We start from the raw sequence: 16,260 nt of genomic DNA on the forward strand, positions 1-16,260 counted from the left end.
ATTTACATTTAAAGTGAACGCCCATGTTGGGCCTGGTCCATTGATCCATAAGTGTAAGCATGTTAGTTGTACATTTTGACTTTTGAGCAGAACATATGTATCAACAAGTGAATATCACTTTTGCACCTAGTTTTCATCAGAATTCAGTGTTTTCACTAAACTTAAATTTCTAAACTTGATACCTTGACTAATATTGATATTAGGGATGCACCGAATATTCGGTAACCAAATATATTTGGCCGAATATTGCAAAAAAATACACATTCGGTATTCGGTGGAATAAGTTAAAAGCAAGGCCGAATAATAGCGGCGTTTTGATAACGCAATCAAACGGCGTGCCGTGACGGGCGGAATAAAATGTCGGCAGTGTGGCAAACCGTCCGTCACGGCACTCGCATTTGCGAGCAGCCTACAGATTTCAACCAGCAGCAGAAACAAAAGGCGAATCCCCCCGATTGTGGGTTGAACGGGGGTCACAGACACAGACAGTAACGTTAATGTATTCCTGTCAAATACGGCGGCCATCGGCTTACCGGCGAGGAAAACTCGGTTCCAATAATATCCTCTTCTTGGTGTCATGACTGCCCACATGTACCTGAACAGCCGAGCCAGCCAAACACAGGTATGTGACGTGTCAGAGGAGAAACGAGCCTTTCACATTTCTCTCTGTGGCAGGTAACGGCCCACAAACCTCACCGCACTTTAGGGACTGTTCATTACTTATGAAGGGACTGTTCTTTACTTGTCAGGGGAGGAGGGTGGCTGGTTGATTTTTATTTTATTTATTTATTTTATTTTGATCCACCCTATGTTAATCACTTATTGATGCTGTTTTTGAAGTATGAATAAGTCAATAAGTAATTTATTCCATTGAAATATCATTGATGTATTATAAAAAAGTGATTTATCTTTTCATAAATGACAAAAGGCACATCTGCCTCATTTTCGCTGTGGTATTGTGATACTACTCAGAACCATGATATTTTCATTGGTATCGCACAGTGGGTCCCAATTTTGGTACCGTGACAACACTAATCTGGAGGGGGTTCATCTGCAAAAACTAATGAAAAACTAAACAATAATATTCGGCTTCGGCCACAAATTTTCATTTCGGTGCATCCCTAATTGATATTCAATACCATTTTCAATACAGAGGGGAAAAATTGACATTGAACGCAAACAAGGCTATAACATGAGATAATGACTTTTCTTTTCTTGGTTAGTAGCAGAGAATAGCAGAATGACTTTAGTAAACATTAGTTTTGGGTACCGATCGAACTGCATCGGTACTACAGAGTACAGGTTCATGTTAAATCCATCTGTGCCAAATGTTGGTACCTGAGAGCGAATCTAGGTAAGAACACTGGGTTTAGGTAAGAGGCAGAAGTGCCATGAAGTGCCCTAAAGCCAAAATGCCCGCTGCTTTTTTATGGGGGAAGTGGGGGAAGACGGTTGCAGAGGGTCGGAGCCACTACTACAAAAGCGTATAGCACTCTTTTGTTGAATCCTTGATTTCAGGACAGCCAGAAAGCCTTGGTCAGGAAACTTCAGTGATCTTGCTCTGGCTAGGCTAGGGAACACAGTAATTCAGAAATACACAGTGGGGCCAGCCTGCATAGTGCTTTATAGGTTATTAATTCAAATCAATTGTGCACTCTATGCATAGCCAGTGAAAACCGGCCAACACTAGTCAAATGTGTGACCTGTGTGGTGTATCAGAAGTCTAGTGGCTGCATATTGGACCAACCGGAGCCGAGACACAGACACAACTCTGGATAGTGAACGATGAATTACAATAATCAAGATGGGAGGAGACAAAAACATAAATGATTTTCCCCAGAAAGTGTGATACAGCTTTGATTTTTGTAGTGTTTCTGAGTTGAATGAAACAGGATTGGGCTATTTTTTCTACATGTAATTTGAAATTAATTTGTTGATCAAAGCAGACTCCACATTTTTTGAGGCATGCTTAACATTTGCTGCCAAAGGACCCATAAAATGCTTTATTTTTCCTGAACTGCTGTCAGGACCTATGATGGGGATTTCTGTTTTGGCTGGATTAAGCTTGAGGAAATTGCTTGACATCCACTATTTGATGACACTTAAACAGTCATGCAGGACAGAGAGCTTACTTGTGTCATCTAGTTTAAAGGAGAGTTACAGCAGCTTATCATCTGCATAACAGTGTTCAGAAATGTATGATTGACAAAGAGCAGAGGAGCAGAATTGCGTTTTAGTCTACTATGTCACCCCTGCAGTTTGTTCAGAAATTATGTTTTTGTTATTACAGAGTAAGTAAAGTAGTGAAATGGGTACCCATACTGAATTGCAGATACCGGAACCAGATCCGGTATAGGATCAAATGTGAACGGTACCCAACCTTGGTAAACGTAGGCAATAAGAGAGAGCAAGAAGGCGTAGTTAGAACCAGTGCATCAGTACTGTGAAAATGAGTATTGAAACTGTTTCAAATATTCGGAATTGATATGTATTGATAAATTAATATTTTTGATAACACCATTGAAACTGTGGCTCAAAATGCTGTAATGGTCATGCTAATAATCAGTTCATTTTGTGATTTTTGTAGTGTTTTAAGGATTGATCAGCAGTAGAATGTAAGCCACTTGTAGAATTAACAATGCTGTTGCTATTGCTACACTTTTGCCAGGACAAAGAATGATGCATTGCACTGGCTCAGGGAGTGGGACATGCCAAGTTTCATTGTCTTGTGTCCATCACCTGAAATCCACAGGAGGCTTCCTAATTCTAGTTTTCTAAGGCGGTCATTGAAAAATGTTTTGAAATACGGATGTCAAGTTTTTTGCCCCCAAACCCAATATAAATCATTTGAGCCCCAATCCAACTTCTATTTTCCTAGATAATACAGCTGCACAGTGCACACTTGAAGTACTTTAAAGATATTAAAGTCAATCTAGTGTAAATGCATTATAATTGAAAAGCTCTGCAATGCATTAAGAAAAGAAATCCCTGCATCCAAGCTGTTCCCCAAGGTGCTGCGTTGTGTCTGGCTCTCTGCTGCTGTTTGTCTAAGACTGTCACACTGAGCTGAAAGGAGTGCTTACAACTTAGGTTAATAGCATAAATCAACAGTCTGATACAACTTTTGCTGTGTATGGCATGTGGCGTTTTGTGGCGAGCGTTGGAGGAGAGACAGAGAATTGGAGAGGGAACTGTAACTCAATATAGCCAATTCTGATCTGTTAAAAATGCTTTGATCAGCCCTGATACCGATCTTTGTTAAACAAAATGTAGAAATAAAGAAAGTATTAATGGTATTTTAACTCTGACATTGATGATGCTTGTGTTCCCCTGTAAACTAGAGTACTTAACCTCTTGTTCACACATAGGGATTCAAAGTGGCAGAAAGACTTAGCGTTGAGCTAGTAATTGACATTCACAACTTTGACTGGGCAATTATTTTCTGTGATCTCACTATACGGGCATGCGAGAAAGCAGTTTATTTCCCGAGTAATGTGTTACCACACATTGTTGTCTTATAGCTTGTTTGATATCATAGGGAAGCTGCTGACCACAATGATCAGCTGTCGCTCTCTTTTGTTTGACTACTTCCATGTAGTTGAGCAGAGCAGAAAACAACTCTGAACTTCTGTTTGCCAAAGGAATCAAGCAAACACAATTGACCCTTTGCTAAGTCCCACCCTTTTAACGCAGAGTGGCCAATCATAGTGTAGTATCAGCCAGCTCCGACAAGTACACAGTTGTGCTCAGTAGGCTCTCATGCAATCATTTCAGATTTTCTTCATTTTCACACTGTTTTTGTGGATTTTGAGCTAAATGTTGTGCCTTGGGAATGAGTAATAGTGATACCTGTTATCCTGAGAGGTGGAAGGAGATATGTGTGTCTTCTACAATCCAAAACCAAACTTAAACCCCGAAAAGTGTAGGGTTAGCTAGCTAGATGATGTGGTGGTTCACTCTGTGATCCACAGCCTTGTTTTTGCTGCTGAGTGAGTTTGACGTCCTGGATGTATCCTTCAAACACACATTGTAGACCCATCTGTCTACTTTTTCTGATTTTTTTTTTCATAAATTAGATTGTTCTTTTACTTTCCCGGTTAGAGACACTGAAATACCGTCCACCTCAGAAATCACTGGCAAAAGTGCAGATGTTGAGGCTAGCACGTCTGGCCATGCAACAACCAATGCTGACTTAGCAGCTGCAGGCAAGCACAAAGGAGAGGAGACCCAGAAATATTCAGAGAATTGTCTCAAATGCAACTCAGTTTTATACAATGTAGTAAGTGGTTCCTGCTCCATCTCTCTGTGAGCTAAGTGGTCTTTGGCCTGAAATAATGTTGGAGACCCCTGCCCTAGATTATACTGCTGGGTGACCTTCAACACCATCCAGTCAAACTGTGATTGAGTCGTGTATTTTGTAATTTGTAATTTTTCCATCACTCCAGGCAAAATTGCAACTTTTTTTGTTTTACAAAGTTACTTTCTTTCGTTTCCCCATTTTTAAAAACAAACAAACAAACAAACAAACAAATGAGTGACTTTAGGTATATTTGACAGTCAAATAATAAAGAGCTGTTGGAGATTATTTCAGTAAATGTTGTTAAGAAACACAAATAAATTTTAACATTAAAAAGTCCTAAATATTATCTATTATATATTCTTCAATGGTATAGTCACTATTACATGTTGATTAGAGCCTGTAGCTTAAAGGAGTAAAAACCTAATCAGTGTTCCCAATCCCTCCTTGGAAGAGCTCTTTGTTTCCCATAGTTTTGCCTTGAACTGTTGTCTCAGCAAGACACACATGCATACACACATTCATACATGCACTCCAGGGGGTAAGCTGTGGAAGCAGATGGTGGTGTGTGTGTGTGTGTGTGTGGGGGGGTGGGGGTGGGGGGGTGGGGGGGGGGGGGGGGTCGGCATGTAAGGTTATAGCTTATCAACACTGTATGTTTGCTCAGCAGTGTGTAGTCCAGCAGGTCTTAGATAAAGTCTTATTTAACTAGTCACTGGTCTTAGGGCAGAGATCCAGTAGGAAACAGCTGCAGGTCTTCATCAGCCATAATACAGGCTTTTCCAGCCAAACTGGGTGTCAAAACCAAACCCCACCTCATCCTCTCTCCCGCATCTACAGCACATTCAGCCCAAAACACTGATTTTTACACCCCTTACAGTCCCAGTGTATGGATCACTACTCGAAGTAGGTCGTGGATCTGTTTCCACCAGCTTCCCACTTCATTAGATTAATAGTATTTTAATGAGCCTGTCTCTGAGTTTAAGAAAATACATTTATTCAGTTTAGGCACCTGCATGCCAGCTTTATCAATACACGTCTTACAGAAGGCATTCAACTTATTATCAGTAGGGATGCACCGATTTATCGGCTGAACATCGGTATCAATATTTGCATTGTTGATTGCCATAAGCCTGTCGACAAACAAGATGACATCCACCAATGGCACTGGCCGAAGTTTTTCTGTTTTGTCACATCAAGTTTTTTGTAGGCTGTAGAACATGGCTCGAGACTGGTGGTGACTGCGGCCACAATTCAGTCACAACTAAGTTGGAGGCATTATATTAGGATTTGTTGAAGCTCTATTCAGTAAAACTGAGTATTGGGCAAAGGAAAGTTATAACATTCTCATGATGTGTTTCGTGTAATCTTTTAAGAAGTAGTTTTTGGGGAGAAACTAAAAAATACAGCTGTCTGAAGGAGAAATTTGTGAGGTTATTTTTTTTAGTGCAGATTTCTTTGTTTCTCTGGCACAAAGGGTGCAATAGATTAATAAAAAAAAAAAAAAATAAATTGTATAAAACCATTGGTATTGGCTGTCGGTCAAATTTTTCTGTGAAATATCAGGAGCCGTATCAGCTCAGAATTTCAAAATCGGTGCATCCTCAATTTTCAGTATTCTTTTGTCCATAAACACACATTCCGTGTATTGAAACTTAAACATGCAGTTAAAAAGGCGATGTTAGACAGTTTGATAATCAATGATTAATCCTTCTACATTTTGTCGTTAACAAACCCGTCTCTTAATGTAAGGAAGTGTAACATAGCCAATCATATGCCTTCCTTACAGCCATTCTTCTTTAATGGGATTTTGTCTCATTCAGAGTGAGTGCAAGGTGGACAGCAGACGCAGATCAAAGGCTGTATATAACTTAACCATGTCATTTGTAATGTTAATATAATTTGTGTTAATTTCAGGCCATGAGCCGGTTACTCAGGTAACAGCTCATGTCAGCATCACGACTAAGATAGAACAACCTGGAAACCTCATATTCAAATAAGGTTCCGGCTCTCTACCTATTAAACAGGGTACTGTGGTATAGAAACAGTTCCCCACCATGTGAACAGTATTATGGATACATTTAAATGCCAACCTAGAAAAAGAAAATTTGCCTTTGCTCATTAAGGATTTTTTTTCCCCTTTCGGGGAATCTTGGGTTCTTGAAAAAGTGAAGTAAAGTAAATCATCAAGGTTTTAAGGCTCTACCTACCCAAACAAGTGTTTACTCCAGCTGATTAGAGCTCTTTTTTCGCTGGAGGTCAGGTGGGACTTTGTTGATGTCACTAAACTCATATTCTGTGTCAAATTCCCATATTACATTTTAATTCTAAGCAGGTTTTGATTATGTAGTGTGTTTCAACTGGAAAAGTGACAAAATGAAAGGTGCTTTTTGGAATTTTCCTTTAAACACAAAATCATTCAAATTCATTCAGTATCACTCAGACCTGATAAACATGTTGAACACATTTACTTCCTTAAAACTGTTTTTTTTTTTATGTTTTAATGTTTCTTTGCATGTTACCGCTGCCAACTGCACACTGACTCATCTAAATGGAATGCAGCCATCATTATTGTTATTGATTACACCTGTGCTTTTCCTAGTATGACATGTTAAAATGTATGCTGAGAAAATAGCCTATTGGTGCATTCTGGATACAGTTAGTAGTGTATATAGTATAGAATTGGGACACAGGAGCAGTTTGATTTCTGATGGTGCATATGTCGTGTCCTTTACTGTTTGGATAAAACAGTAAAATATGTTTAACTTGTATTGTAACTGTAAATAAAAGTACACTGTAAAAGTAAGTATTTAGTACTCACCTGATGGAATTAGGACACAGCAGTAATGTTGTAAAGCAAAAAAAGGTACAACACTAATATGTAAGGGTGAGAGTGAGGGTGATGTTCTTACTTTGCACACGCAGTAAGTAAGCATGTGAAATTAATCTTGGATTCACGACTTGTGCGTGTGTGTACCGAGTGTTGTGAATCACAAGAAACATTCTGAAGTGACGTGCATGCCCGCTAGTTGCAGTAAGCATACTGCCATGCCTCTGTTTCTCTACATAAGGAAATGTGTCCCAGTGTGCTGCTGTTTCTCTCTGAACTGTCCCTGTAGCCAGGTAACTGGCGGTGGACTGGACTTGAACCTGAGGAGGTATCAGGTGAGAGTGGTGTGTCCGATGACTTAGATGGGAATTGCATAGCTGCGACAAAACTTGTCCTGGCAGTCAGAAACAGCTGATAAGCCACTTGTCATTTTCTTCAAACATGTGATGTCAGTTTCTGAAGATGCACTTTTAATATGCTATGCATTTAGTAAATCAGTGTTTGTTTACATTTTCTAAGACAGCTGTGCCTTCATCATTTGTGTGACGGGCAACTTTTAATAAATGCATGAGAAGCATTAAAATATCTTAAGCTGAGCTTTCTTGAACCTGACACTACCCAGTTTCTTCCATAATGTTAGGGCTAAATGTGTTTACTTGTTCATTTCTGTCAGTGGAGGCTCTAACGGCAGATTTCAAATGTACACATCTACAGCTTTAAATAAATTAGATGCTAACCAGCTCCTTACCCGTGGTCATGGTCCATGTACATGTCTCCAGTGGTTATCATCACATGCTTATCCCAGGCTGTTTGTATCTTTTTTGAACAACTAATCCATCAGGATGATTTCCAGTCATTTGTTTTCCCTGCTTGAGGCCTCTGAATGAGTTTCGGTAGCCTCGTTTTTATCCCTGCTGAGTTTTGAATCCCTCATGATGATGTCAGCAGTTTAATGTTTGTTGTTAAAGGAGGAAAGCTAGCCCTCAAGAGGAACTGCTTAAATCCTCCTGCACTTACCTCTGCTCAATGATGTCTGAGCCTCAGACACAGGCTACTCAGGCCCTGAGCACTGTTTTATGGCTCCTCTCCCTCTCAGACAGAAACCTAATTCAACAATTTATTATTGTCATAGATTGCAGAATAAAATGTAGTTGTAGCCCCCTCCACGGTACACACACAGAAAATATATATTTATTTATGGATTCAAAATATTTAAATCAGAATAGAATAAAACCATAAAATACTAGAACAAACCATATAATAGTAGCACTAAAGAAATAAAAAGGAAAACTAAATACTAAAAAATCCTATAAATACTTATAGGAATACAGTTGTGACTGTCGATATACACATAGTAGTATGTGTGATGTACACATATTAGTATGTGTTTTTTAATTATTATGTTATTCTAAACTTTTGGCTATAGTGAGAATAAGGGTAGTGTAAAGGTAGTGCTCTGGTAATGTATGTATAAGACTATAGCATGAGGTTGTCTGCTTGCTTTGCTTCCATTCACCTGCTGCTGAGTCTTGTGGCTATATTTTCATTTTCTTGGTCAAACCTATTTGGGGGACTCAAGCTTGAAGACATTTATCTTTTGACTTCATTTAAATTGAAAATGTTCAGACAGAGAAGAAAACATTTAAGGACACAGACTTGATTATCTTACATTTTGGACGTTGTTTGCCCAAAATGTTTGACGTAATCTGGGTTTGTTGGGGTTTTATTTTTTTGTTAATTTATTTGTTTGCTTTTTTTCTTTCATTATTAAAAATCCTTTTGGATTGGAAAGTTGGATTACAGAAGAATAAATTTCTTTGGATCCAAGAGTGAAGATATAAATAAGCTTTTAAAAAAAGTAGCACTGATAATTGATCATGCACAGAGATAATCAGAGAAACTGCATGCTGAGCAAAAGCGAAGTGAATGAACTGAACTAAGTCCCATTTTTAATAAAAGGCCAATATTCCAGCCTTTGTGCTGAAAGCAATATAAAAGTAAAATGACTCCAATATGAATTTCCGGAGGATTGTTCAGTGATTTAGGATACACATATTTGTCTGCTGAAACAGAGGCATCTAGAGGAAGCTTCCGCACCAGAAAACAAGGATGTGGATTAACTTGTTGTTTATACTGGTATTTGACACTGTTGATTTATGCTTATAATGGAAAGGATGAAAATGGCAAATGGCAGGCAGATAATAGTTTAACATGGCGAACCCTTGCTTATTTTTTTCACTGGCATTCTAAGGCACCTATACGCTGTGCGATAACACCAATCTGTCAAGTTCGGTACAAGTCATGCTGTCCAGGATGTATCTGATAAAATCATGGTTGCAGTACATTATCAAGTTTGAGGCATTTGTGTAAAATAAACAGCTGCTAAGTCAGAGCTCTTTGATGTAAAAAGAGAAAAAATGCAAAATGTTGCACATGGAAAATGAAATGATTGATATTTTTGAAAAATATGCAAAAGTACTGAAATATCTTTTTTGTAACTATTGCACTGATTAATTCAAAAACAACACAACACATGCAGTCACATGTCAGAATTTGGCTTCAAGGTGATCAGAACAGAGATGTTGAGAATGTAAGCAGTGAGTTTTGATGTCTCAGTCTGACCAGTAGGTGTATATCATGGATGAATTATTTAGAACTGGACACTGGACCCAAAGACGGAACCTTTCCAGTCTAATGAGAATTGCTCACCTGGCACATACACTAAACAAGTTTCTAACTTCTGGGTTACCTCTGGGGTTTAGTGGTCTGCTGAATATGCACAGTAGTGTTAATCCCATCATGCCTGTGGCCCAGACGGGCCACGTGAATGAGCGAACCACTTTCCATATCACACAGATCACATAATATATCCCATAAAAGTTAAATGACTAACCAAATTAAAGTATCTGGAAGAAATGTGAAAAATCATAACCATGGAACAAGATCACCTTCAGTGTTTAATCAGCGAATCCAGTCATTACGTGGCTAATATATAGATAAACAAAACAATTAATTTCCAGAACAAAGGTTAACACATGACCAGTTCACAAAAATAATTACTTTTCTGGGCTTTGGATAAGTTTTACAAAGATTAAACTGCCACAGCTCTTAAACATTCAACACAATCAGTAATAATTAACCATGTTTACAGCTGGAAGCGTCCTGTCAACAGTTTCACAGACGTCTCTTTTACAGTGGTGGCCTATGGGGAAAATGCTATTTGGGCTGCTGAGAATTTTTAGTTGCACTACTGCAAGTGGCCACTGGGGAAAATTGGAAGTACGGCTGAGCTGTGGCACCATATCCAGTTCTGTAATACATCCATGGCATATATACACATACTCCCCTCCCCCATCAGTGGAATTTTGTTCCCAGGGCTGCCTGGCATTCCTCACTGCTGCATCATGGGACCGCTGTGTGTGTGTGTGTGTGTGTGTGTGTGTGTGTGTTTACAGTCCTGCTGGTAAGAGATAGCATATCAACATGCTGTTGTTATTGTGGCACTGAAAGATAAGGCATCCATCCATCTCACCTGTTTATTTTTACCCCCCCCCTCCCTCCCTTCATCTAATAATGTCTACCTTGCTCGCCCTCTCTTGTCCCTCTCTCTGTTTTCTCATCCATCCAATCTTCCCTCCCACCATCTCCCTACACAGTACTCAGTTCCTTTAGTATGTGTGTGTGTAGGTTTGTGTGGCGGGGGGGACCACCCGGCTGCTGACAAAGCCGTTGTCATGGTTATGTGTGGAGAGTGGGGGGTTGTAATGACGTTGTTGTCTCTGAACTACTTAAGAGAGAGAGTTAGGAATGACTAAGATGCAGAGAGAGAGAGAAACTGACTGTGTCATAAACTGTGTTAAACTAGTCTGTTAGTCAGTGTACCAGTTAGTCAGCCTAACACAGCCCATCATATTCCACAATGTACTGTCAGCTGGTAAACCAGTTGTTCATTTAGCACTAAGTCAGGTTATGAACCAGCAGTCAGTCAGTCAGCTCATAAAGCAGCAGGTAAACCAGTTAGGACACTCAGTAAATCAGTCACTTGCTCGACCAATAAACTAGTAAGGTGTCAGTCCACCTGTTTGCCAGTCATTAAAGGATATTTCTGTTTCATTACAACTTGGACATTATTTTTATAGTTTTGGCCATATTATGGGCCTTTTTCACTGTCACTTTTGGCCATACCAAGTCAAGCCATGCCACACGGGTTTGCATTTCCATTATTAGTTCATGGACCTTCTCCGGAGTAGGTCCAAAAACCGGGTTGCCCACCCTCAAGTGGCCAAAGTTAGAACTGTTTTAACATGAGCAAAATTCTGTAGACCTATTTACTGTTTACTATATTTTTCTGTTTACTCTCCTGATAGATTTTGAATAGTGTGGGGCTGTGTTTGACAAAAGAGAGAGATGTCTGTTTTTACCTGATATGTATCAGAAACCCAATTTGTCCAGGTCTTATCACCTGACCAGTGGGCTCCGAACTCTTGAATTACAATGTGATGACACCTGTGTGGTTGTTTACTTCTGTTTCCAAGCCACTGCCAATCAGATCTGGTCAAACCACATCAACACAGTCCTGATAGGGCAGATTAGCAGTGTGTCACTGTTTCTGTCCAAACTTAAACTTTGTTTGTTGTTTATCTTGTCAAAAATATTTAATATTTCAGAGAAACAATTTTGAAAAAAAAAAAAGTTTTTGGGTGCTGTAATCCTCCTTTTGACATGGCATAGTAGAAAAGCAGGTGTAAGTAAAGTAAAGTAAAATAAATAAATAAATGAATGGCCAAATTCCATTTGATACTGTAGAGCTGGCTCACTGTTAGGGTTTACTAGGACACTTGATTGTTAATGTTAGTAGTAGGGCTGCACGGTATATGCGGTAGACGGTAGAAATCATATAAATTTGGCCCACGGTAGAGATTTGCGCTCTACCGTCCTATCGTCGATGACGTCATCGCACCTGCCTCAGTGTGAAAATGGCTGCGAGCACAGAGACAGCGGAGCAAGAAGAGCTGGTTCACGTCCGTGATTTAGCGTAGCATGTGCAACATGTGTTGCTGGAGATCTTGTGAGTGAGTGAGTTAATGTCTTATGAACAGCCTCTTGTAACGACTTACCGCTCAGAGGGAACTCATTCAGTGTCTCCTCTGGCAGCAGCACAGCGTCTCTCCCTCTCCTCTCTCGCCGTGCGCACACGGGAGTTGGTTTTCGGCAAGAGAGTTTGTCATAAACCTTTGGTAATGTAAACCTATGTGACGCTAGGGGCTCCACAAAAAACTCCATATGTGAATGTGTGATAGTTGTGGTATTATAGCAGCCTGTCACAGGTTACAGCGTGATGATTAGAGGAGAAATGGCAGAGCATAAAGGTCCAGGTGGAAAAAACACAACTCAGTCATTTAGGATTTTGCTAAAAGAAGGAAATTACCTTTTGATATAGATCCCAGGAGACATTTTGCACCATAGAGTACTGGGTTTTAATTTTGAGTTTTGAGATCTGCATTCTGCACAATAAATGCTCTAAAAAATACATTATATCTTTGCTTTTGTTGTTGTTGGTTTATTTTTTTAATCAATTTAGCTTTGCTAAGGGACTACAAAACCCATTCAGAAACACTTCTGTTATAACTTTTACACTTAAATTTATACCACGATATATACCGTTACCGTGAAGGGATTCGATTTATACCGTGATTTAAATTTTAGGTCATACCGCCCAGCCCTAGTTAGTAGTAACACCTGTGCTTTTACTACTATGACAAGTGCAAATGTTTGCTGTAAAAAGGCCTTCTTTCAGCTGGTTCTGCCAACTTTTTGTCATTTTGTATTTTTCCTGTTGGCAATAACAAGGTTATATTCACAAAGGTAATTGCTGAGAATTGCTGTTCCCAAATCTTGTCAATTATTTTATTGGGTTCATTGTTATCATAATTACAGAAACAATGGCCAGAATTACAAAATTAAGACCCAAATTTTAATAGACAGGAATTCTGATTTAAGCCTTCCTATCAGTAACCAGTTAGTAAGTTGTGGTACAATAGTTACGTAGCATGAAGAGATCGGTCAGTCCCCCAGTCAGTTTTGTGGTCCGGCACTGGTTTGTTGATCATGACGTGTTAAAGCCACAAACCATGTTTGTTGTGGCACACTGAACACTCATTCATCCTGTGTTTGACCGGTCATACCTGACTGTTGATCACAGGTAAATAGATACCTGATAGTCACATGAGACCTGGGTCTGATAGTGTCAGCTTCAGTGCTGAATGGTATAAGGACACCTCCTCTTGTTATCCAAATCCATGTTGGAGGAATGTTGGGATGCAGAATCTCGCCAACTTAATTAATGACATCGTCTTTCTGTTATCTCCTCAGGTGAAGTTGTCATGGCTGGCATGTTTACTGAGCTGCCCTCCTAGACTTGCTTTATATATACACGTACCCTAAAATCTCTGCAACTCACACAAACACACTCACTGTGACTCGTGGTGTGTGTGTGAGGGATGACAACCTCCCATCTGAACGGCCATGTTGCTGGGGAGGGAGGAGGAGGAGGAGGAGGAGGAGGAGGAGGAGATGAAGAGCTGAGGGGAGGACAGCAGCACCGAGAAATGGCTGTGGACTGTCCGGGAGACCTGGGGAGTCGAACGCTACCGGTCCGACGATCTGCACAGCTGGAGAGGATACGACAGCACCAGGTATGTACACACATACACATACAAACAAACACACTTGTTACTTGTGCTTATTTTACTCAACACTAAAACTACAACAAAAATGCAAGTCACATTTATCTGTAAAGTGAATTTAATAACAACCAAAGCTGATTAAAGTGTTGTAGTAAGTGTAAAACTAAATGAAAACAGAGAACAAATAAAAGACCAGTGTGTTATGTCATAGTCACTACCCAGCACCAGCATATTCTGCATATCTTTGCACCAGCCGACTCCACAAGAGCTAACAGAAGTGGTGGAATGTAACCAAATACATTTTCTCAGGTGCTATACTCAAGTGAAACTGTAGGTGTAAGTGCTTAAGTATTTGCATTTAATGCTATTTTAAACCTCCAGTGTGCTAGATTTCAGAATAAAGTACGTTATCTTTGTTACTTTGCAGGTTAGGAATTTAGAAAACATATGATAAGTGTATGATAAACTGTATATAATTTAAATTAGCTCCACCTTGACCACCATTCTATGATGTTGAGCAATAGAGACACAAAGAGCCATGTTTCCATGAAGAACTGTAAACATGGCAAAGAGAGAGCAATTTCGTATTACACGTCCATGAAGTTGGGAGACTCACAAGGCACATTTTTAGAACAAACAATGGTCAGAATCATTGCAGTAGAGCCTTTTAGTCCCTGATATAGGACAAACTGGATCCTGCATTTCCCCTCATCAAAACACAGCAGCGTCTTTGTGCCCACACCAGCCTCCTAAATGCCTATTTCTGTGAAATACCAGTTATACTACATTAGTCTCACTTTAGGTTCCGATCACAGGAGAAGTGTTGCTACGCGCACAACTGCGCCAAAGCACATTGGGCTTAATAGTGTGATGAGCTGTCGCAGTCCAATGGCTAACTACCTAGCTAGTCTGTTTATAAGCATAGTAAGCAGCATTATCCTTACCAGAAAGATCCACCTGGCTGTTCATGCAACTCCATGCATGTGTTTGCCGATTATTATTTAAATAATGGGGTGACCATCATCGTTATTAAACATTGCTAATATCAACACTTCATCTGCATTTGTAGCCTGAGTGTCAGACTGAAGCTCCCAGAACCTTCAGTCTGACATGGCTTCCATTGAAGGCGATTTACAAGGTGAAGGGAATTTGATTTTTTTCCCTAACCAATCATTAGAGATCAACGATTCACCCAGAATCTGATGTCATTAGTATCCATGCCTCGGGGGTGCCGAAAACAAGCGAGCATTGCCCGTTTAAAATGTCTCCGTCGTCGTGCACGCCCAGCTGCATCGCCGTTAAATCCAGGTTAGTAGCTTCCTTAATTTGGTCCTCCATTAACGCGAGTAGTGGCGAAATACCTCGATAGCATCGTTAATGTGGTCTGTAGGATCTGTAGCGGTCGCCATTATTGCTATCCTCACCAGTTACCCACCGGCGTACAGCTTGACATCAACGTGGCGCTAATTGGCTTATCGCTAGACCCCCAGCGTTCATTGGTTCTTCCAGTGTTTGGATGAGATAAATCGCAAATTCATTGAAGTATGCCAGACCAGAGATGCAAGCCTACTCAGTTGAGTGGGCGGGGTCTATGGTCTGGAACCAGGCTACTGCATTTGCCTTTGTCCCACTGTTCCTACCAGAACCTCTGGTATTAAATCAGTAGTGATTTCCAGCTTCCTTGTTGATTTGATTGGCTGTCTGGGCCAGAGGCAACATTGACAAGCACAACCTCAGTTGAGAATATTTGAATTTGTCTGTATGTCTGAAAACTCTCCACTTTGTAGTGACTGTGGATGGTTCCATGGTTCCACATATGCAAACATTGCAGTCAGATGGTGAAAACACCTGTGAAATCATCCTTGGTAACTCACCCCTGTTCGTGAAAGAAGGCAAACTATAATTGGTCAGGTGCATGTAGTGTGTAAGGATGCACCAATTTTGAAATTCTGGGCTGATACTGATGTTTAAAATAACAATTTGGCCGATAGTCTATTCTGATGTTTTTGTATTGTTGTTTATTTTGTTTTGTTTTTGTTGTTATTCATTCCCCCTTTTGTGCCAGGGAAACACAGACATCTGCACTATTTCAGTCATACAGATTTATAAAACAACCTTTAATATAACCTTTCACATAAAAACCATCTTTTAAAAAACTGCTTAAAAACCTTTTTACAGTATATATCTTAATTATCATTCTAATATCTATTTTAAATTGCTTTGAAAACATTGGCAAATTTCTCCTTCAAACAGCTATATATATTAAAGTTTCTCGCTATAAACTACATTTTACAGGATTACATTGAATACGTCATGAAAACATAATTTACTTTTGCCTAATACTCATTGTTACTGAATAGAGCTTGAACGCATCATAATGTCACTCAGAGTTACTCATAATGTGCTGATATTGATGTTTAGCTGATGAGCTGGTGCATCTCCAGCAG

The 16,260-nt window shown here is 39.7% G+C and overlaps 1 protein-coding gene across 1 annotated transcript in view; it reads left to right on the plus strand.

Moving 5' to 3' along the window:
- The window catches only part of pals1a (protein associated with LIN7 1, MAGUK p55 family member a), a 42,318-nt gene that overhangs the window by 5,131 nt on the left and 20,927 nt on the right, over positions 1 to 16,260 (plus strand). Inside the window, exon 2 of the mRNA XM_049596263.1 lies at positions 13,500 to 13,822. Within this exon, the coding sequence (XP_049452220.1) occupies positions 13,628 to 13,822 (195 nt within the window). The 5' untranslated portion in view covers positions 13,500 to 13,627. The remainder of the gene's footprint in view (positions 1 to 13,499; positions 13,823 to 16,260) is intronic.

The sequence above is a fragment of the Epinephelus fuscoguttatus genome, linkage group LG14 (genome assembly GCF_011397635.1).
Source record: "Epinephelus fuscoguttatus linkage group LG14, E.fuscoguttatus.final_Chr_v1".
In the NCBI taxonomy this organism is placed as follows: Eukaryota; Metazoa; Chordata; class Actinopteri; order Perciformes; family Serranidae; genus Epinephelus; species Epinephelus fuscoguttatus.